This window comes from Labrus mixtus, chromosome 1 (genome assembly GCF_963584025.1).
Source record: "Labrus mixtus chromosome 1, fLabMix1.1, whole genome shotgun sequence".
NCBI classification, from domain to species: Eukaryota; Metazoa; Chordata; class Actinopteri; order Labriformes; family Labridae; genus Labrus; species Labrus mixtus.
The window spans coordinates 9,327,430-9,351,114 of NC_083612.1; the positions used below are offsets into that span (position 1 = coordinate 9,327,430).

The 23,685-nt window shown below is 41.2% G+C and overlaps 1 protein-coding gene across 1 annotated transcript; it reads left to right on the top strand.

Moving 5' to 3' along the window:
- Window positions 1–15,954: 15,954 nt before the first annotated feature.
- Window positions 15,955–22,272, top strand: LOC132990704 (photoreceptor-specific nuclear receptor-like). The gene is made up of 8 exons (XM_061059115.1): window positions 15,955–16,357; window positions 17,616–17,766; window positions 18,212–18,315; window positions 19,153–19,455; window positions 19,628–19,806; window positions 20,086–20,326; window positions 20,534–20,639; window positions 21,652–22,272. The coding sequence occupies exons 1-8, from the start codon at window positions 16,264–16,266 to the stop codon at window positions 21,782–21,784; spliced, it is 1,311 nt and encodes a 436-aa protein (XP_060915098.1). The 5' UTR covers window positions 15,955–16,263; the 3' UTR covers window positions 21,785–22,272.
- Window positions 22,273–23,685: the final 1,413 nt, after the last annotated feature.

Sequence of the window (23,685 nt, forward strand, 5' to 3'; positions counted from 1 at the left end):
AATGCTACGTGTAGTCCAATGGAATGACAACATAAACAAAAGAGCGGAGAACAACATACTGACGTACAGAAAACATAATACAGCCGTTTATTTACCTGCACGGAGATCGTAGCGGTCTCATGCATGTACCGTGCAGCAGTCACTGTATATAAACGTCATCATCCCCTCCCATTGGCTCGAGGTGAATTCTCCTGAGAATATCCTGCTGCTTTCTCACATCAGCTCACTCGGACTTACTGCGGAAGAAATACTGGAGGTCTGGAAGGAGAAACTCTGGGTGAAGATTGGGTGAAAAAATTGTCTGTTTGCTTTCAGATACAAATATCAGGAGTGTTTCAGGAGTTTTCTGCCCTGTTAGTCTTCTAAATCAATTATTCTCGACTGGTCTAGCCTCAGGACCGACCACCGACTCCTTCATGAAAAATCATGAAAACCTCAGATGGTACAAAATATTTTGCACATGGATCCACAAAACGACTAAAAACACTGTAGAATATATGCCAGTAATTGGCGGTGTGAAAACATGCACATGCGCACATACTTTTCCTTCTACAGAGCGGTGAAGTATAATAATACAACTAACTGCTAATGGCTAATTGTCTTTTGTTAGCTAATGTTAGCTAGCTAGCACTCACGTATGCTTTGTTGATACATTTCTTGTGTCTTGGGCACATGCAGGCCGTGTAGCTTTGATGGGTTGCCGTTTGCAAAGCTTATGCAGCTCATAGACTAACTGAACCGAGGCTTTGAACAGAGTCAACAAACCAATAGGTTATGTCATGCTCGCTGCATAATAACTGTCTTCCAGGTTTCTTGCATAGTGACGATTCCTGCTGAGAAATAATGCAAACCCGACGTGTACCTGACAGCAGCTCAACATGCCCCCCTATCATCCCCTCCAGCGGGCGGACCTCGTGGAGCTTGTGGAGTTGGCCACAGGAAGGAAAGGTGATCTTAGGGGGGTTTTGTCTTGGTGTAATCAGACAGCGACATCATCAATCATGAGAGGGTGAATTACAGCGGGTTACAATGGGAGATAAGATAATGAGTGGGGCCACAGCGACCTGATGAGGGAAAGCTCGAGTTCCCGTCCTGATTACATGGCAGCGGCCTTTTTCGGTTTTCTCTGTGTTTGGTCCCTCGCAGTCGTCCCTTTTGACAACCTAAAAGGCCGTGAGCTGCAATACCAGGCATGAACTTGCTTGTGTTGTACTGATGTACATCGCTTTGGATAAAAGCGTCTGCTAAGTGAATTGTAATATTCAATCAATACCTAACCCTAAATTGTTCCAAATGCTATGACAATGTGCAAGTGGTTGTTAATTTTTCATCATAATGAGACTATATTTTTGCCATTTGGTCTTTGAGGTTTCAGCCCAACTAAGTGCTAAACTAACTAAACAGACAAAATCTTTTAATCATCATTGATCCAGAATGCAGACTGATATATATCTTAGTGTGTTATACACTTTGTTTGCAGGTGATAACACCCTCTGGAAAGACTTCAGGCTTTGTTCAGGGTGACATCACTTAAAGCTTCCCTCACCTCTGTGTCTGTGCTGATGAATGAAGCGTGGACGGTCGTGTGCCGGCAGCTCTGAGCCCCATGACGCTCTGTCTGCCCGGCACGCTCTGGTCCCACACTCTCACTCCTTGACATGTGCCGCTGCTCGCTAATCCCCCACTGACGCGTCTCTGCAGCTTCACCCTCCACAAGGGCACAATAAATGACCACTGTGCTGACCTCAGAGGGCGACTGGCGCTCGCTGCAACAAACAGAATCTCCCTTTCTGCCTCTGTGGCAGGCCATATTGGTTTTCAATGCAAGTTAATAAAGCTGTTTGTTAGCTGATTATCTCAGCGTATCAGGGCATGAAGGGGGGTCTCTTTGTTAAAAACCTGCTGCTCCATGCAGAATAATTGTTTTCTTCAGGATTACACAGTTGGAGATTTTAATGTGTGAGGAGAAAAAGAGAGGGTGTGGATGTCATATGAATTTGGCTGAGCCGATAAGATAACAATTTCCTTTAGCAAAAGGCGGGGAAAAGTGTGCCAGGCGAGGCATCTGTCTGAATTATAGCGGCCGTAAGCTCTGCGTGTTTATTTCGATTACTCACATGGAGCAGCATCTGTGTCCTTCATAGATAACTCTGACCATTATCGGTCACTTTGGTCAGCTTAGAGGGCGACCATGAATGAAGGAACCAGGATTTCAAATTTAAAGTTCAAATTATTTCTAAAGCGTCCGGAGAGTTCAGTTTGATATTAAAAGCCTTTTGTTTTTCAAAATGATAGAATTTTAGACGACATAAAGATGTTAATTTTTTTACTCTCTGGAAAATATGATATCTTTTACAACACAAACTTGAAATTGAAATTAAAGATAGTTCTTTCACTACATTTCATATTCCAAAGTACATCAATTATACCAAAAAGAGAGAAGAATGAAGAAGATATAGTACTTAAATAAGAGCAAGGACAAGAGACAATTAACTATGTCAGGAAGCCCATTTAGATTTAAAAACCTTAATGTTTTAGTTTATAAGGATATAAGGATGTATATAGTTTAACTTTAAGGATTTAAGGATAGAAATAAGATAAAGTGGAGAAATACAATCAACGGGTCCTTTGAGGAAGATGAATTGTGTTAAAATCAGGTAGAATATTATTATCTTTGTGCCGTCTTTTAAAGCCCCTGTAAAGAGTTTTTTTTAATTTTATTTTACTGGTAATGAAACAAACTAAAATGAGTAGTGATGAGGCTTTACGGCCTAAAAATCAAGCAAGACATTCAGTGACAGGACTGATTATGGATTTCAGATGAGCTAATTAGCAACATTTTATAAAACAAATTACATTATTTTTAGGGCTTTTAAGCCTTTATTGTAGAAGATAGGGGTGTGGTCAGACACAGCTCATTTACATTTAAAGGTACAGACACAGAAACAGCCTGTTCTGAGCAGGGCTGAAACAGAGGGGTTTATAGACATGATCAAATACAGGATCAGAGTGGATTTAGAACAAGATACTTCAAACACGTGTTTTTGGGAGCTCTGAGACTTATTTAAACTGTTTGAAGAGGAGGAGAATATGTCACCTTTAACTAGAAATGTTTCAATTATTAGTTTAAAATTCTGGTATCATTATAATCCGACAGTGAAACAGTGTCTGAAGTTTAATTGACTGTGTTTAATGAGCTCACATACCTGATATTTACTCAGCCAATTGATTTCCTCTCTCTGATTATTATTCGGATGGCAGATGGTGGGGCGGTCGTAATCCCAGCTGCCCATTGGCTTGACCCTTTGCACTCCACCCGCCTCCTCCCAAACCAACCCCCCCGACACCCCCTTCCCCCCGAAATCTTAACGAACCCGCTGAGCCGCACGGCCAAAGAGCTGCTTTACACGGTGAGTAATGGCTGCGTCAGCAGTCAGAAGATGAGCCAGAGGACAGGGGAGAGGGGGTGCATGGGAGGAGGGGGCGGTGAGGGTATTACAGCCCCGTTAAGTGGGCTTGTTAGCAGAAGGTTGTACTGTAAACACTGGAGCACCTGTTGCTGCAGACCTACATTGAAAAAGTTACATTTTTAAAGTCATCTTTGACATGACATAAATAAAAGTAAAGACAGTAATGTTTCACTAGTATTGCAGTTTTGTTTGGCTGTAAATAAGGAGATTTTGGGACATTGTGAGCAAAGGAACAACCACCCTCATGTTTATAAAATAATAACAATTAAAACTGAAGAAATATTCATGAAGGTTAACAAAGGTGTCTTTGTCATTTGATTTGAGAATTTTTATTTTTTTAAATCAGCTGACTTATTCTGACTCTAAAATATAAAATTGTGACGTATGCAAAAACAATGCTAAGAGGACATGAACTATTAAAGCCCTAAAAAGTCACTTTGTCCAAAACAACATCCAGAAGTGTTTAAATGTCCTCTGTGTAGTTATTTTTAAATTATTCAGTTCTCTGTGTGTCTTTAGTGTATCCTGTTTTATTTTGTAGTTCTTGTCCCCACTGTTTCTTGTCACGTCTCTGTTCCTGCCTCTGTCTGTTTCCCTCCATTTTTGATTTGCCCTCATTGTCGTCACCTGGGTTGTTTGTCTCACCTGTGTGTGATTACCACTTGTATTTATAGTTTATAGTGCATAGTGATGTGTCCGACACGACGTGAATGCACTTGTAAAAAAAAAAAAAAAATAGGTACCCGAGTTGACGTCATAATTGTCATCAAATCGGGGCGAAACATGTTTAATTAATGTTAAGATACTTTTCATTAATTCACGGATTGCACATCAACTTTTTGTTGAAATGTATCCTGTAATAGAGACATTCACAAATATTCTTCATAGCATCAACGATGTTTGTTGTTGTTGTTATATTCAGACTTTCTGAACTGAAATCACGTGAACACTGAAATCGGAAGAATGACTTCACAACTCAGAAACTTGGCCCACCAAACGAGCACCTGAATGCAGCATTAGCCTCTGTGTTTCTTCTCTTCTGTGTCAGTTCGTGGTCGGTTGTCAGATGTCTTCTCTATTTTGAATCAAAGTAAGTTTTTGTCTTTTTGTTAAATACATATTTTTTTGTTACTTCTGCACTCTGATCCAATTCCTTTTTATTTGAACTTTAATCTAATAATTGCAGTGATACAATATGAGCTAGTTCCTTCTGACTTTAACAAACAACTGCAAAAATGTATCCCAGGATGTCCTCAAAATAAAGCTGTCCATGTAAACTTAAAATGTAGACAAAAATTAGCTTCTAACATGTTTTAGGAAGTTTGTAGGATAGTTTACGTTCAACCAGAGTAATCAAATCATGTAACATCTCAGAAGTCCACCCCTCTCTGTAAAAACAAATAAGTGACACTATGAATTGTCTCGTAGAAATGCAACATTAGCCGTTTCAGTTAGCTCATTCTCTATAATCTTCTTGCTTCCTGTGTGTTTCCAAAGAGGCCCTAATCCCATCTAGAGTCATCTCAGCTAATCCCAGGCAGCAGCAGCAGCAGCAGAAGTGGTCGCGGCGCTGAGATTGATATTCATCTGACAGACGTTTGTCTAAGTAGTTTGTTTTACTCGACTAATGCCTGAAAGAAATGTAGACAGCTGAGAAGTGGAGGTAGCTGCTGGATATAACGATGTTGTACTTCAGACACAAATCAAGGATATCTGTTCCTTTACATGCTTAAAAAAAACATGCATTGCAACATCATAATGGAGGTTAAAATACTTTCTGTCAGATTTTGGAATTAGCATCTGTCACCCTCCAAATATGGCTGTTTTTTTTCCTGCAGTGACGGCTGAATTTGCTCAACTTACCAGTTCCACTGGCTGGTAAATAAAAGAAGTGTTACAGAATGATTTTAAAAGACACCATGTTAAAACAACAGATTGATTATCTTGTCTTTCGAGGTTCATTTGCAGCCAAATCAACTAAAAGCCTTTGAGGACATGGCTGCAATGGAAACTGTTACCAGCCTCAGTCTTATAAATTTAAATAAACGTTGTTTTCTGTTCATGAGCGAGACAACGAGCATGTCTCTTTTGTATTTCTTTCATAGTTGAAACATCTCCCGTCATAAAATAGCCTGTAACTTCAATACTGTAGAACTTAGTTTGTTATTATAAGTCATTACATTATGCTTGTAAAGAAGATTCCATAAACTGGCGTACAGATCTCCATATCTTGTTTTCTGTTGTAGTGTTAATTTTTAGGCAGGAAAATATAGATAGCATGACATATCAAGTCTTTTAAAAACAAATACTTTGCTCGTTCATCTTGTGCAGGCTACGTCTTATTTTCCTGCCTAAAAATTAACACTACAACAGAAAACAAGATATGGAGATCTGTACGCCAGTTTATGGAATCTTCTTTACAATGCTGCTTTTTAAAATAAAGTGGGAGGTAAAAAAAAAAAGAGTGATTTTTCAATCCACCAACCACAGTGGCAGGTAGGCCAAAAAAGATAATTTCCAACTCTGCTTTCTGTTGTGAAAATCTTAAATCTGTTGTACAGTAGAGAAACCCAAGTTATCACAGACAAATATCAGAAAAATAAATATATTATGATAAAGTTGAAGTGATCAGGGATGAAACATGTTAAATTTCTCTCTATATATTTATATACATTACCTGTTTCTCCTTCATGGTGTTAAAGACATCTAACTCTGCTGAATTACCTTGTGCAATGATACCTGTCACTAACAGAATACCTGTAATATTAAATCCTACCCTTTAGACGATAGTTGACATTCAAAAGGATTAATCAAATCCACTTAGGATGAGTCAACGTTGAACTGTAGCGCAGGTAGATAATGCTCGAGTTATCAAAGACATGACCATCAACCGTTATGTCGTAGTCGACCCTCCCATGCCGGGAGCAGGAATAAAAATGGCAGACCTGTGCAAAAGTTTTGTTCTAGGCTGGGGTTGGAGTCCATGGGTGGAGATACCAGGGGAGGGGAGGGGATTTTTTTTTTTTACCCAGAAGCCCACTGTGACATCACAAGGAGAGCACATTTGAAACAGAGCATTTTCCTCTGTGTTCTAAGACTTATGCAGACCACAAACAAAGGACTGGATCGGTTTATTTCACATTTTGGGGGTCGGTAAACACTCAGATTATCCACTGTACAAGTGGATTTTTCCTAATATGTCCCCCTTTAATTATCAAAAAAAAAAAATGTAAATGCTGCAGACGTTTCGGGCAAAGCTGTCCTTCAGTGGCTTCAGTCAAACTCAGGCTGAGCGATCACTCGCAGGTGAAGAAGAGCTTTACTTGAAACGTCTGCAGCCTTTAAAAGAAATGTGGATATTTCAGATTTTGGTGTGCTGTCCTGAAATACTTTGAAATTTGAAATGCAAACATTTAGACAAAACAGTTTCGTTGCTTTGAGAAATCATCACTTATTATGTTGTTGCATTCATTGGGATTTAGTATCCAACATAATACACGGATATGAATTATGTGTCAACTTGAATTCATGAATATTCATCCATCAGATACATTTGATGCCACTTGACACCAGACCTCTGCCCAGACATCCTGTTGGTTCTATTTGTCTGGTATATGCCTTGAATGCAAACAGAGTTAATTAAAACAAACACAAAACACAAACAACGCCAGCAGCAGCAGCAGCAGCAGCAGCAGTTGGCTGCTATAAGTGTGTGAGATACTCCTAAACAAGCGAGGGGGCCCTGAGCTGCATCAAGAGGCTCAGCAGAGCTCCAATCTGACATTTATCTCTCGGGGCCGTTCTGCTGATGGCAGCACGACGTCGCTTTAGGAAGCAGCTGTTTACTGTCAGAGATCTAGGTCAGGACAGAGAGAGAGCTGGACACACACGGCCGGCCACACTCCTGCTGACGGTTTACACACACACACACACACACACACACACACACACACACACACACACACACACACACACACACACACACACACTGCACGGCCTGAAGTACATCTGTAAGGGCCCCTGAATGACAGCTAAGGGCCCTGGATGACATGTGGCATCAAAGACATTTCAGATGCAAAATTCAGCACTTGAAACTACACAGGATGTAAAACCTCTGGTAAAATGTAACCACACTTAAAGAGACACAAAGCAAACAACAAAATGACCAAACGATAAAGCTTGATAAATAAATAGAAGTCAGATTTGGTTTATCAAGATCACCGGCTCCACTGTTGTAACGACTGGCCGAGGAACATTACGTCTAATTAAGAATTAACTCTTGAAGTGAAGAAAATGAACTGCTCTGATTTCTGTACGCATCAGGAGAGGAACAACACCTGAGCAAAACTATCATATCTTTTCTATACTGGACTGTCTTGTCTGTGGCCGTGTGTTTCTTGGACATACGTCGGCACAGACAGCAGTGAAGACGTCGGAAGCAGCTGCATTTTAACTCTGAAACATGTGCAAGGGCCCTCATGAAAAGTTGATGCAGTAAGAGACATGAATGAGATAATCTCGCAAGACTCACTGACAAAACAGCAGCATCACAGTAAAATAACAGCTTGGATTTATATAGCGCCTTTCAAGAAACCCAACAATGTCCTTGCCCAAGGACACATTGGACATGTGACTTCAGGAGCTGGAGATTGAACCCCCGACCCGTAATATATGGTCTTCTTTTGAAGGTCAACTAAGAACTAAAAAATAAATAATAATAAAAAAAATCACTGTTATTAGAAGTCGAGTTGGAACATCCAAGAAGTCGTACAATCCATGGCAATCCAGCTTTTACAATTTCATATGTCTTGTTAAAAAAAAAGATAACATTTGGTTTTAAGGTTGTCAGAGGGTCATTGAAACATTATGCTTAGTTTTTTTTTTTTTTATGAAAGAAAACTGTTATTATGAAACTCTGTGGTGACAGACTCTGAGTTCACATCCACAGCGGCAGAGGTGATGATGCACAGGATGGAGATCTGCAGCTAGAGCCTTCCACCTGACACACCTGACACACAGGTAAGAGGCTCAGCAGCCACAGTCAGATCCCAAAGGCAGCTTTATCACGCTGTTATATAACACACACACACACACACACACACACACACACACACACACACACACACACACACACACACACACACACACACACACACACACACACACACACACACACACACACCCACGCTGATACAGGGCTGATGTGAGGACGCAGCCACACTGCCATCGTCAGCACTGGACAGATCAGATTTACCCCCCTCCCCCTTTTCAACCCTCCTCCTTGAGTTTCCTTCATGATCCATCAGCTCCCCCCCTCCCCCGTGTGTGTGTGTGTGAGTGTGTGTGTGTGTGTGTGTGTGTGTGTGTGTGTGTGTGTATTCTTTTATCCTCTTCCATATGTGTGTGCACATGAAGTCGGGGAGGTTACTGAGTGTAAGGATTGTGACGTAACCAGGTGTGTTTAACAGTTAAGCGGGAACAACATGTGTTAAGAGTCGTCGAGAAAATCGAGTTGACTGAATTGTAACCACGGTAACAGAGTGTGACTCTTAACCGTATTTATCAATTTGTCTTTATGTGTCATTCAAACCAGTGATATGAACTGATGATGTGCCACTGAAAATAAAACTAGTGGATGGGGTACCGGTGGCCTAGTGGTAGGTTCACAAGCCCCCATGTACAGAGGCTACAGTCCTCAAAGTGGGCAGCCTGGGTTGGAATCCGACCCTCCTCCTAGAGGCATAAAAAGCCACAAAAAACAACTTGCAGATGTAACACAGAATATTGTTCATGTTTAAAACTGATTTTCCTCCTCAGTTTAAAAAGAGAATCCCATCCACACACGCTGAGTTCTCAAACACATCGTCATCCACGTGAAAACGCAAAACGCACTGTTACGGCTGTCATGATCAGGCCAAGTCAAAAAACGATGTCCTTGACCTGCTAAAGTGTTCTCGCCATCCCTCTGCAATGATCATTTCTGATACAAAGTTGTCCATTCAGGCGCCTCTCTGCCCGTCACCTTAGTGGGAGCACTAGTTTGGTAAAGTCTGCCATCGCACTAATCTCATGTCTACAAAAGTGACAACGTCGCACATTGATGTAAAGCGGAGGAGAAACCGACGCACAGCGTGACGTTACAAGCCCAACACTCAGTTTACCCCGTCTTCACAGAAACACCTTAAACAGAATTTCTGAAAATCTTCACCCTCGAAGGAGTTTTCCTCATGACGTGTATGTAAGACCAAAACGATCAGAAAAATCTCAGTTTTTGGAAATACCTGCTTTTGTGTAAATGGTAAATGGACTTTTCTAGTCTTCTGACTACTCAAAGCGTTTTTACACCGCAGGTCACACCTACACATTCACACACTGATGGTAGAGGCTGCTTTGTCAGAAGTAACTAATCCCATTCATTCACATTCATAAGCAGCCGATTAAGCAGCAGGAGCAACTTGGGGTTAGGTGTCTCGCCCAAGGGCAAAGCGGGCATGTTGCCACAGGAGCCGGGGATCAAACCCCCGATCTACCAATTGAGCCAGAGCCGCCCCGTGTGGATGAGGCCTTAGATTAGGAAGCTATTTGTTTTTCCCCCTCTCCAATCTATCTCTTGCGGTTTTTTTTTTGGTTATCCTTCTGAGTTACTTTTTAAGTAACCCCTGGGTCCTCACCTGAGTCCCACTTCCCCCCTTTCCCGGACGGGCTTCATTACATAACACCATAGCTGCTCCTCTAATCATCCTTTGAATCCTAATATAAGGCTGCTCCCGTGCTAATCTATTAGTCTGAGCATAATCTATGAACTGCTCGTGTCAGCAAGTCTCCTCCTAAAACTTGACGGTGTCACTTCAGCTTACCATCATCATCATTATGTAAACGGTGATAATGCTGCAGCCGCTCCTGTGAACAACATCTGATCATCTTCTAAACATAGAGAGCAGATCAAGGCGGTCACACTCCTGCAGCAGGTGGACCTTTAATACCACGCTGAGCTTATTTATGAAGGGAGACAAAACAGTGTGTGTGTGATTAGTATGAATACTGTCAGTCCTATTTGTTTGTATTCTTGTTACAGTTAGATATGTTGTAAATATAAGTTAAAATTAGTATTTTTTAAAACATTTTTAAGTTCCTCATGTCAAAAATAGTTAATTTATTTTCCACAATTTCCGCATTTAAAGTAATTAGTTACAATGAGCTGCTCCACACCAAGTGCCCCAAGAGGGATTAATAAAGTTGTTTGAATTGACTTGAATTGAATTGAAAAAAACTTTTAGTTTACTCTTTTTTTAATATAAAATGTATGTTTTTATTGTATTTGCATGATGTTGTCTTCAAGGATTCAAGGATTCAAGGTGGTTTAGTGTCATTTCACAGCATGTTAGCTCATGACTAAATTAGTAATCCAGGTAGCAGGCTGCTTTCCTCCACCACTAACTAGCACACATTGTTTCATTGAAATATCATTGATATAAAATAACTGAGAAGAAATGTTTGTTCTGCAGGAAGAACTTCATTTTGTGAATTAATATCTTAATATTTAGACCCACTCCCCCACCCACCCCAAATTTTAACGACCATATTTTTCTATAAGAAAAACATGGAGTGTTTGCAAACCTTGACCTCAACCCCTTTTTTTTGCATATTTACTTTCATTTGACTCAATATATTACACGATTTCAATAAATTATAAAGCAATAACGCTCTCACTCAGGAGGTCATTTATCTCATAAGATATTAAAAAGCAGCAGCAGCAGCAGCACATTATAAGTAAATTAAAGCTGCATAATACATGAAGAAGAGATGAGTCTGTACGCTGAGGACTCATCATGGAGGCTGTTTCTTATGTTTTCACAAGAAGTAAAATCCAAAGGAATCAGTTAAAGACGTGTATGAACTGTGAGTTTGACCACTGAAATGTACTTTCATTAGAGTCTTAGATTTTAAGTTTTACAAGTAATGGATGCACTCAAATCTTAATATTGCTTCCACAACTAATTACTACACTACTCCACATGAAAGCAGTTGGGCGAGGACACCTCAGCGTTGCTTTGGAAGTGAACTGGCACCTCTTCAGCTACCAAACCCAATTCCATTCTTTGGTCTGTAGACCAGGGCTTGAACAGGCAACACTCTGGTTCCCAACCTTATTCATTTAAAGGGGACATATTATGGAAAATCCACTTTCACAGTGTTTTTGAACATATATTTTGAGTTCCTACAGGCCCACAAAATGTGAAATAAACCCATCCAGTCCTTTGTTTGTGGTCTGCATAAGTCTTACAACACAGAGAAAAATGCTCTGTTTCAAATAGGCTCCCCTTGTGACATCACAGTGGTATTCTGGTAAAATATATAACCTCCCCTTTGCTGGTATCTCCACCCATAGACTCCAACCCCAGCCTAGAACAAACCTTTTGTGCAGGTCTGCCATTTTTATTCTTGCTACAGAGGAGTGATGTCTCCCGGGAAAACTCAGGGGGGGGCTCATTACATTTAAAGAGACACACACACCAAAACGGAGCGTTCTGAGAGAGCTGGTTTATACAGGGTCACAAACCTCCTCTGGTGCTTGATTCATGTTATATTTTGACCAAAGCACAGCACAGATGTTTCATTTAGACCACAGGGGGACTGTTTGAAAAGGTGGAAAAGGGGGATAATATGTCCTCTTTAAGACTGAGCTATACTGACATCCAAAACAGTGACATCAAATATGAAGCAGAAAATCAGTTTCAGCAAACACATCGTCAAATCAGAAGAAAAGATGCAAAATCCAGAATAAAAAAAAAAAATCTGCAGCAGAAGACAAAAAAACTCACATTTTCCCCTCATAGGTTAGTTGATGTGTTTGCTCCTTTTGCTTATTCACGGTGCGGGACAACTTTGCTTAGTGTGAGTGTGACCTTAAAGATTGTCCGCCCTCACGGACCCACTACTGGCCTGGGGCCCCCGAGCAGAGCACGCAGTTGCCTGTTGACAAGCTGCACCTCTGCACTATGTAGGTTTGGTGGAGAAATGTGAAAGTTGGAGAAGTGTACAGATTCTATATGTTTATAACTCTATACACAAACTGTCCTCTGAGGGAAATTTGGTCCCTGGAACACTGTTTGAAGATAAACTCTCCTGGTCGCCTTTTAAGTTACAAACAGTGTCCAGGGACCCATTTTGTCCTTTGAATACATTTTGTGTATTTAGTTCCAAAAATATAGTATGGAATTGTTTTACTTTCCTACTAAAAAAATCACTATCAAATCTACATAGTGCACCTTTAACAATGAGAGGTATCATGAAATACACTGATGATTTCTTCTCTCTTTTCTTGTGAAAGTTGTATTTTGTGTTGCACTTGAACTACATGTATTCATTTATTTAAAGGTGCACTATGGAGTTTTGGTGGTGAAATTTGAAAGTTGGAGAAGTGAAACAATTGTCTGCTATATTTTCTGAACTGAATATACAAACTTTACTCAAAGAAAAAATGGGTCCCTGGAACACTGTTTCGAGCTGAAAAGCCACCAGGAGTGTTACGGTTTCACTGCTGCGGACCCCCCACCATAACTTCTCCCCTAGCATTTTATCTTCAAACAGGGTTACAGGGACCAAATTTTCCTCCTAGGACACTTTGTGTAATTGGTATGAACATATACCACATAATCTGTACACTTCTCCAACTTTAAAAAGTTTCTACCAAAACCACACAGTGCACCTTTAATAGGGACGATGCAATTTAACACAAGTTCAATACAAAGCATGAAACTGATGTGCTGCGCAGAGAGGTTTGATCATTTCCTACTCGTGTCCCTAGTTGGGTCACATTGTATGCCTTTTTGCAAACAAAAAAATAAAAAATCTAGGGCAGATGAAAATGGAGGGACATCATTACAAGAGGGAGATGTACGTCCACCTGACTTGTTTCCTGACTCTGTAAAGGAACATTGAGGACTTCATATCCAGATCAGTCATCAGAGTTTAATTGGGTGGATGGACACAGAAATCCTGCAGGGCACTGATCTCAGAGGCCTAATTACCAGTTAAATCTTTGAAAGGTCAACAGTTTGTGCTGTCCGGGGATGAAGACAGCAGCCACCATATGGCTAAAGATGCCCACAAGTAGTGTGTCTTCTCTGCTCTTTTAATCTTTTGAGCTAATTGTGTGTCTTCTCCCCCTCCTCGTCTTCTGGTGCCCAGGCAGACAAAATGTGGTCAAACTCTAATCTACTTATCTGCTCTCCACTTTGTTTTTCAATCACAGAGGGGGCCTTGTTATCGTGGCGCGGCTGACATCAACATTAAATTTGCTCTCATGGCAGAAATTCGACTTAAAGAGTTCAGCAGCTATGAAGCGGTTCTGGCAGGAGTACAGTTTTTTAAGGTTGTTTAGGTGGTTTTTTTTCACTACGATTTACAGATTATTGAACAGATGTTAGGTCAACATGTTGCTCATAGTCAGGATTTAGTCTGGATTTAAGAAAAAACTGAGGTCATGAGTTGCAGTTCCCGTCTGCAAGTCCACCCCCAACTCTGAGAAATCCGTTAACATTGTTAAATCTCAAAGTATCTTATACAATTTTCCTTCTCCAATGCATACTTTTAAAGTAGGGCTGTGACGCCTTAATCATGATGAGGTTAAGGTCTGATATTAATATTTTACATTTTTCTATTTTGTCCCTTCAGGCACACTGTAACTAAGCCACAGTACTGACAGCAGAGTCTCACTCTTAGCTTAAAAAAAAAAGTAAATCAAGATTAACAATTGCCTGTCATTGTAAAATCTAGACTAAACCAATGTGTGTGTAAAACCAGCAGCTGGTGCGTTGTTCTCCAGGGTGGGCACAATGCTTTTTGGGAGTGAGTTCCAGGGGGTGGGAGCAGCAATGGAGAAGGCCAGGTCCCCCCAGGAACGATGGTTGGTACTGCATGTCCAGGTGCCACTATTTAAAAACCCCCTAACTCTGCAAAATTAGGCTCAGCTGGAATCCACAGAGATTTATTCATCTTTTTGGCCTCTTTCAGCTCTTTGTTTTCTGATTTCTTGCTCTGCTGTACGCATCCTGAAACTAAACAGAGATACAAAGGTAGAGACTTACAGGTGAAGAACATTGAACAGTTAGCGGCTAAAGAGCGTTTTATTCAAGAGTGGTGGAGACCAAAAGCAGACCTAAAAGGAGACTTGATTTTTACATTATTTTATTGTGGTCTGATGTTGTGTTGTGTTGTGCACATTGTGTTGTGTTGTGCCCAAGGACACATCGACATGGGATCAAACCCCCAACCTTCTGGTTGAGAGATAACCGACTGTACTAACTGAGCCACAGAGTGCAGTAATTAACAGGCATTATAAACAAAAACAGAAAAACAAACAACAAAGAGTTGATAGAAGGGAGGTCACAGATGTCACAAACGGGACAGCTCGCGTCCTTTTCAGATTAAAACCCATTCACTCAGTCCGCTCAGCTGTGTCGAGAAACAAACGATGCAAAAACACAGAAAGTTGGATGAATGTTCGACGAGGGAATTCAACCCGTCGGATTAGCCGTGTTTGACACCTGCTTTGAATTATTATCCTTCAAGATTTTTCTCCAGTCTGATTTACACTATTGTGCTTGAACTTGTATTTTAAGATTTTTGTTTCTCTTTAATTTGAGTCATAATTACATCAATAAACTAAAGTGCTTTTCATTTTTCCCCAAATAGTTTGATATAATTCGTTTAAATATGATCACAAAGCTGCTTGTTCTTTATGTTCTCGCTGAGTTTTTTACTCTGGCTTCAGTCTTAAAGTTGAAAAACCTCCTCCGTATGTAAATGCCAAATGTAGGATGATTTTTAGCTCCTAAATAATAAATGGGAGAGCCAAATTATAGTCGGCTAAAACGTCATCCATTCAAAACTCTATTATTCCCTCTGTGACCTTTTTGTTCCTGCAGCCGGAGGGAAGCAGATGATCTCTAGTTTGTCCAAAAAAAAAGAAAGGAGCTAAATGGGAGTTAATGTGCAGCTCCTCGGCAAACACTGGGGGTCTTTATGAACGGGAGGCAATCACACAGATCAAATATACAGCAGGGGGGGGGAAATGGAGCTGGAATTTAGAGGGGAAATACAAATTGAAGAGGCTGGTAAACATAATAATGTGAGGGTTGTGTATGCAGATACAGAAGAGGAGTGTTGAGTGATGGATGACAGAGGAGACAGGAGGAGAGGAGCTGGAGGAGAAGTGCTCTAAAGTTACAGACCGAGCAGGAGTTTCAGGAGTCGTCGTTTGTGTTTATGTTTTTAGACTCGATGAAGATCTGAGACTGAGCACCTATGTTCCAGCAATGTGACTGATTGATCCAGTAGATGAACAGTAAAGATTAAGAGGATGACAAATAAGCATGCTGCTTACACAGCGCGTGGGGCTAATCCCTCGCACCCCCACCCTTTACTCCCCCCCACCGGGCTGCCTTTTGAGGAGCTGCCACCGAGGACGAGCACCCACAGACACTGACGGACCCCAGAGAGAGGAAGGACGCACAACCTGTTGACGAGGAAACAAGTGTGAGCTCGACTTGGTGGCAGGACCACCGACCTATCTGCAGCTCCACACAGAGGAGGCCCTGCAGGGGGACCCAACCCGACCCGCCATCTGCCCAACGGAGGCCTCACAGCGACACATTTCTCCCCCAAAGGAGGAACTTTTTCTGTGTATTCCAGGACATTTCATCCTAAAAGCTCCGGAGAAGAGGAATTAAAGTTCTTACATTTCCTTGTCATCATTCTAAGAGACATTTTTGATACAACAATTAGAAAAATGATGGAGGATCACCTGTCCAAGATCCCCATGATGTCGTCCCAGTCCCCCGCTGAGTCCACGATGAGCGGAAACACAGACGACAGCAGAGGAGGTAAGAGTTTTTTCTCACTAAGGAGCAACAGGTGATCATGGAGCCTGAGCTATGTGACGCACACTTGGCCTCAGAAATATCAAGAAAAATCTGACTTTTTATGATTTGCATGATCTTAAATTCAGTTTTGTCATTCTCAGATTTGAGACTTTTATTTGGTTCATTACTTGATTCAGAAATCTTCTGTTTGATTTAATGAAAGATATGTTATTATCAGAGAGGCATGAAGCAACATCTGAAAAAACTACTCCTAGTTTTTCCCTTTTTTTTTCTTGTTTTACCAATTATAATTTATTAACACTTTTATCTTAATTTAAATACTGTTTCTAGATTTCTTTACTTGTTTTTTCCTCCTGCTGTTTTTTCTATTTATCTATTAGGCTATATCTATGTGTTGTTGTGTGCATGTCAACATGTGTTGAATGTTATATTTGTTTTAGGAGATGCATGGCTAAGTTTTCGCATAACATAAATCTGTTATAATTCAAATAGAAATACAGTTTACAGCTACAATCTCACACACATGCATTCATGTGCAAGTCAAGTCAAACACAAAATAATCAGAATACAAGTTTAAAATAAAACGCCTTTAAAGCGGAAAAAGATAATTATGATGCAACTTTAAGATAAGATAATCTTTTATTGATCCCCAGTGGAGAAATTCAAATGTTGCAGCAGTGAAAGACAAGAAGAAGAGCATGCATAAGAATACAAACAGACTGGAATAAAATGAAGATGTATTTACAACTATTAACTAGCAAGTATTAAACATGAAAACTATATAAAAACTCTGTGGCACACTGAAAATAACTTCACTGTATTTTATTGTTCAGTGTGCCACACAGGCTTGATTTATTTTTCATGGTATGTTCCTGCATGGACGTGTTTAGGCTGTGCACGGGGGACCCTGTTGGCTATTAGATTAAGCTATACACCAATTAAGATCCAAACTATACACTAAAAACTATACAGGACTTTGAGACGTAGTAAGTGGAAAGTTTAAGTTAAAGTGACAGAGGTGAGGTAAGGTGACGTTAGGCATCGTTTGTGTTACTTTTAAAATATTTTTCCAGCCATTTATTGTTATATTTTAGGATCATTCTTAGTTTTTTACATGGCTGTAGTTTCATTTCCTGGTGTGTTGTGTCAGACGGCCGAGCTGACGGTGCAGATGGCAGGCACGTATCTGAAACAATAAGACCAACATGAATGGCTCTATAACCGACCTGCCTTGTTGTCACCGTGTTTTGACTCACAGCCAAGAGTCCGGCCCCGGGGAAAGCTCTGAGCCCGGCGCTGGTCTGCAAAGTGTGCGGAGACACCAGCAGCGGGAAACACTACGGCATCTACGCCTGCAACGGCTGCAGCGGCTTCTTCAAACGCAGCGTGAGGAGGAGGCTCATCTACAGGTGAGAGAGAAAACATGATGCACAGCTGCGTTTCACTGGATAACTTCAGATGCATACGTCACCAATTATCACATCCCATCAAAGGCAGGGCGTGTGTGAGGTGCATTGTGGGAAATAACAGACGATACCAAATGTAACAATTACGTAATTTTTTCATCTTTTTTATACAAAACAATCTCGTAACCAAGACATTAAGAAGAAAGAACCTGTCCTTATAATATTTTTAAAGAGGCATAGAGGTCACTCAAGGTTGTGTTCGCTCTCCAAACTGTTTTAATTTTCTTTGACACTTGATATTTTTGGGTGTTAAAAAGACATTCAGGTTCATGCCACTCAAAATGTCTGTTTCTTGTAATTTGTACTCAGTATAATTTTTTTGAGATTGAGAGATTTTTCTTAGTTTTGTGAGGACTGTTACTTTAACGTCTTGTTTGTGTGTCAACAGGTGTCAGGCAGGTACAGGAATGTGTCCAGTGGACAAAGCTCACCGTAACCAGTGCCAGGCGTGTCGGCTGAAGAAGTGTCTGCAGGCCGGCATGAACAAAGACGGTGAGAGATTGGAAGTGAGGGTTGTGAAAATCCGAGCGTTATATTGTGTGATGACTGTCTAAAAAAACATCACAGTCTCACACAGTGATTGACATAAATGAGAGTTACAACGACACAATTTCAAGGCTTATTTTGGATAAACAAGACAATATTTCCTGCCAGATATGAAAGTTAAAACAAAGTGTGAAGGATGTTTTTAATGGATGTACTTGTAAAAATGCTTGTTTGCACATTTTGGAGCATATCAAGCTTGATCCAGAGGCTCATTTAAAAAGTCTTTTGACTTGAGAAATTGAGTACATTTTTCTTACTTCTTGACAACTTAATTAGGAGAGAAAAACAAAGTCAGGATTTTTTTTTTTAAATTCACTTCCACTGTCGACTTTGATACTGCAGATAAGTCAATAAACATGGCAAGAATACTGTCAGTTCTCAATTCCCCATGATATACTGAGACACCCGTTCACCACTGCACCAGTAGTGGAAACATATTGAACATGCAATGGGGGCAGCAGCTCAGTCTGTAGGGACTCTGTAGGGAGCCGGAGGGTCGCCAGAGAGGTGCCAGGTCACTTCTCGAGTACTGCCCCGAGGTGCCCTTTAGCAAGGGACCGAACCCCCATCAGCTCTGGTGTGCTCCCTGTGTAGCAGCCCCCCACATGAATGGACATGTCTTTAAATAACAGAGTGTAAACCAGAATTTCCCCTCTGGATTAAAGAAGTATGGAAAATAAAATAAAAATTGTCGGGGATTGAAATTCCAAACTTTGTCTGAAGTCTGAAGATGATAACTTCCTGTTGTCTGACCGTGTGTCTTCTTCCTCTTCGTCTCTGCAGCCGTGCAGAACGAGCGTCAGCCCCGCAGCACAGCTCAGGTCCGTCTGGACTCCATCGACATGGACCCAGAGAAGGAGCACCTGGCCACCACACGGGAACCCACCTCCTCCTCTTCCTCGTCTTCCTCCACCTCCTCCTCTTCCTCCTCCAGCAGCTCTGTCATCACGTGGCCCCACATCAGCTCCTCCATGTCCATCACCTCCTCTGTGGCCCCCCAGCGCTGCGTCAGCCCCCAGAACAACCACCGCTTCATGGCCAGCCTCATGACGGCCGAGACCTGCGCCAAGCTGGAGCCTGAAGACGGTGAGGAGGGTTTTCAAATCTCACAGCAACACGAATCAGATTATAAAAAGGTTACTTTATTTCAGAAAGCTACAAGGAAACAACATTTTGAGTGTGAAAAGTTTAAGAGTTACTCTGAAAGTGGGTCTCTCTCCCTGGACCCTCATTCCTTACGTGGCCTTTTCTGTTTCAGTCGACGAGAACGTTGACGTGACGAGCAACGAGCCGGAGCGAGCCTCCTCGGAGTACCACATGGCTCTGTACCCGTCCAGCTCCGAAAATGTGTACGAGACCTCGGCCAGGCTGCTCTTCATGTCGGTGAAGTGGGCGAAGAACCTGCCCGTGTTTTCCAACCTGCCGTTCAGGGACCAGGTGAGACTCGACTGTGAAACTGTGAACGTATTTCAAATTTCAACATGCAGGTTTCAGGTTGTATCATTCACTTATGAATTCAACAGTTTGGTACAAGTTGAAAAAAAGAGACAATCGCTGAAAATATTAAAGTAATTTATTTCCTAATTTTCATTTTTTGTCAGTAATGGTCTTTCACAGAACCTTCATTCACCAAACACTGAAGCTAAAATCAAATCAAATAAGACATTTACAAGGTGAAGTTATAATCTCCCATCTCTTTTCTTCATGTGTGATCAGGTGATCCTGCTGGAGGAGGCGTGGAGCGAGCTCTTCCTGCTCTGTGCCGTTCAGTGGTCTCTTCCTCTGGACAGCTGCCCCCTCCTCTCTCTGCCCGACCTCTGCCCCGGCATGCAGGGCAAAACCAGCTACACCAGCCTGGACCTGCGCCTCTTGCAGGAGGTCTTCAGCCGCTTCAAGGCTCTCGCCGTCGACCCCACTGAGTTCGCCTGCCTCAAGGCCATCGTGCTCTTCAAGCCAGGTGAGACCTCTTTCTTTTCCTGCGATCTTTATAGTGTAAGGGCCTGAATGACTGCTTCATATCGAGTTACAACCTCTGGTGTTTTAAAGTGAAGCCGATGCAGAAGTGCCAATAAAATGCAGTTCCTCAAATGGCCACATGGGGGGGGCGGCTCCTTTTTTTTGTTTAAAATGTGTGTAATCTCATCATTGTGTTTGTCGTCCACAGAGACTCGTGGTCTAAAGGACCCAGAACAGGTGGAGAACCTGCAGGATCAGTCTCAGGTGATGCTGGGACAACACATCCGTTCACACTACCCGAGTCAACCAGCCAGGTAACATCCCCTCCTCAGTTTTATTTTCTGGCTTTGAATTATTTCTGTTTAATGTTGAATCTAAAATAAACTTAATAAAAGTTCAATTCTGCCAAAAATGGTTTGAGACAGCTCTCCTCTAGATCTCTAATTTCTGCTATCAGGCATCAGAGCAGCGTCCTGTGGCTATTAGACTCAATATCAGGGTATAATAACGTTCAACAAGCTACATAACTTATTTAAGGGTCTACAAACCCCCCAATGATGAGAAAAGTCCATCCTCTCCATCTTTAGCCTGCTCCACTTTTCAGAAAATGTGTGCTCAAACAGGCCGTGTGGAGATTTTCCCGTCATGACATCACAAAGGGCAGTAACCCCTCCCCCAGGTTGGTGACACTCCCACAGCTAGGTGTTTGTTCTGCCTTCTTACTGTAAACAATCGAGCAGGGTGCAAGAATGCCAGAGCCAACCCAAGTCCTTCCAGAGAGGGGGCGTGGTCAGACACATTTACATTTAAAGGTACAGACACAGAAACAGTCTGTTCTGAGCAGGGCTGAAATAGAGGAGTTTATAGACGTGACCAAATACAGGATCAGAGTGGATTTAGAACAAGAAACTTCACACACATGTTTTGGAAAGCTCTGAGATTTATTTAAACTGTTTGAAAAGAAGAATAATATGTCACCTTTAAAAGAATAATAAGCAGAAAGCTCAATGTTGCACTAACACTTGAATTGCAAGCATTGGAGTTGTCACTTTTGCTTTGTACTTTCTAATAACAATGCAGACATAGTGTCCATTGGTTGCATACAAGAATATTTCTCAGGAGAAAATGATACATTCTACACACTATTGTTTAAAAGTGACTTTAAAATCTCTAATTTTATTTATTTGTTTCACATATTTCTTGAGCCTGTCACATCCTTGTTGTATGAAGGTTTTTATTGCACCACATTGACATTTTCCACGGTGCTATTTCCCCGTTGCATACACGACTTTGCTTCATCTTTTGTTTCTTGTCGTTTACTTCCAGGTTTGGAAAGCTGCTTCTTCTTCTTCCCTCTCTGCGTTTCGTGAATTCGGAGCGGATAGAGCTGCTGTTCTTTCACAGGACCATCGGAAACACGCCCATGGAGAAGCTGCTGTGCGACATGTTCAAGAACTAAAAAAAAAAACCCAAACACACATCACCCACAAACCCAAACAGTCATCGGGTTTCCAGGGAGGATGTCCGCTTCTTATTTCTGTTTACATTTCAGAGATTCTGCGTGCTGTTATTTCTTTAATGGTCACTTTACAATTGTTCATGAATGAAAATTCAGGTCAGTTCTCGTCATCATGATCGCTGATTTATTTGTACCATATGTAGACATTGACTTGTATCTGAAGGGAATCACAGACACATTTCAAACCTTGAGTCCTTTTTTTATTTGTATTTAACCAGGGAAAAAAGATCGTTGAGATTAAAAATCTCTTTTTCTAAGAGTGTCCCAACCCGGACAGGCAGCATCACCACTTCATCCTCTTGTGTGTTTTTTTTTTTGTGAATGCAGTCATTGTTTAGAGATAGGTGAACTGTAAATATCTGCTTTTATTATTGTCACTGTTACTTTCATGTTTTCATGTCCTGATACAGTAAAACATGCTGAAATAAGGTTGTTGATTAAGATTCTTCTGAGAATGTCACACTTCATCATCATCGACTGAAGATGATTTGAGAGTAACAAATACTATTTCTGTAGCAGGGAACAAAGAGGGACAACCCACAGGGAGGGGTCGTCACCGGAGCAAAAAGCAGATTTACTGTACCTCGTTTAGAAGAGCTACTACAGCCTGAAGGATGCCCCTTGTTAAGTGAAATGGTTATTTTGCTAAATGAAAAGATACAGACGTAGAAAAATAATGACAAACAAAGAAACAGACAGCAGCAGGTTTCATTATTAGTTAATTAGATCTTGAAGCCTCAGTAGCACGGCGAATCAGAGAAACAGTGCCCTCTTCTGTTTGGGAAAATAACAAAACTTGAACACACACACACAAACACACATTGACACACAAACACAACCCTGTAATAATAAATGTTAAAGAAGAACTAGAAAGTGCAGAGCCTTTATTTGAGTTCAGTTTGAAGTTCAGAGAGAGCCGCTTTCTTTGTGACTCTTTATTCTAATGACGGTATGGATGGAAAAACCCCAGAGTTAAGGGCCTGTTAGGAGAGGCAGGAGTCAGGAGACTTTGAGTAATAAACCTGCACACAGAGGCTCAGTGATCTTCTTGTTTAGAAGTGGAGTGATGTAATGAAAGATGTAGATCTACATAAGAAACAATGCTGATGCTTTTGTTACCTGGTCTGACAGGAAAAAAGTTATTTTACAAGTCAAAACAGGGTTACTCTTTTGTCGATGATCACTAAATCCTCATGGTCATGTTTTCATAGAACATGGACGGAGGAGGGAGGGACCATTTCTCACAGATGGACCAGGATGTACATCTTGGTTTGTTAGCTTGATGCTAACAGATGCTGGAAAATACTGTTAACTGGCTAACAAAATTAGCATCGTGATCATTTTAATTTAGGAAACTATCTTTTTTTACTAAACGTACTTAACAAACGACACCATAAGCACTCGTACTTACAGGCATATGGTTCCTAAAAAGCTATGGTGGCAAACTTTAAAAAACTGCTGACTCATGCCAGTCTGGTCTACCGCTCTGATCCACTCTTATAAACAGCTCTGATCCAGTGACCAGTTCATGGGACGTATCCCTCTGCTTCCTCCTGTCTCTTGTATTGACGAGGAGCAACTGTATACATGTATAACACCCCTAGCGCTATACATGTAGAACATTTTAAATCTACATTTTTATTGCAGATTATACAATTTACTCCGTGTTGTACAATATCTGATTTGTACATGAATGTATAGCCTATTTTGATAACTTTAAACCTCTATTTCACCTTGTGGGGAGCGGATGGACAACACCAAAGGGTCCTCTATATTGACCAGCTGCTACTGGTTTGAAGTATGAAACATTTCAATGGTTTTGCCGGGACACTGATGGCGTA

What these genes read in the sequence shown, in the direction of transcription:
- LOC132990704 (XM_061059115.1), top strand. Translation starts at nt 16,264, where the DNA reads ATGATGGAGGATCACCTGTCCAAGATCCCCATGATGTCGTCCCAGTCC. An exon ending in GGCCGGCATGAACAAAGACG is followed by an intron (nt 18,316 to 19,152) that starts GTGAGAGATTGG and finishes TCGTCTCTGCAG; the next exon opens with CCGTGCAGAACGAGCGTCAG. An exon ending in CATCGTGCTCTTCAAGCCAG is followed by an intron (nt 20,327 to 20,533) that starts GTGAGACCTCTT and finishes TGTCGTCCACAG; the next exon opens with AGACTCGTGGTCTAAAGGAC.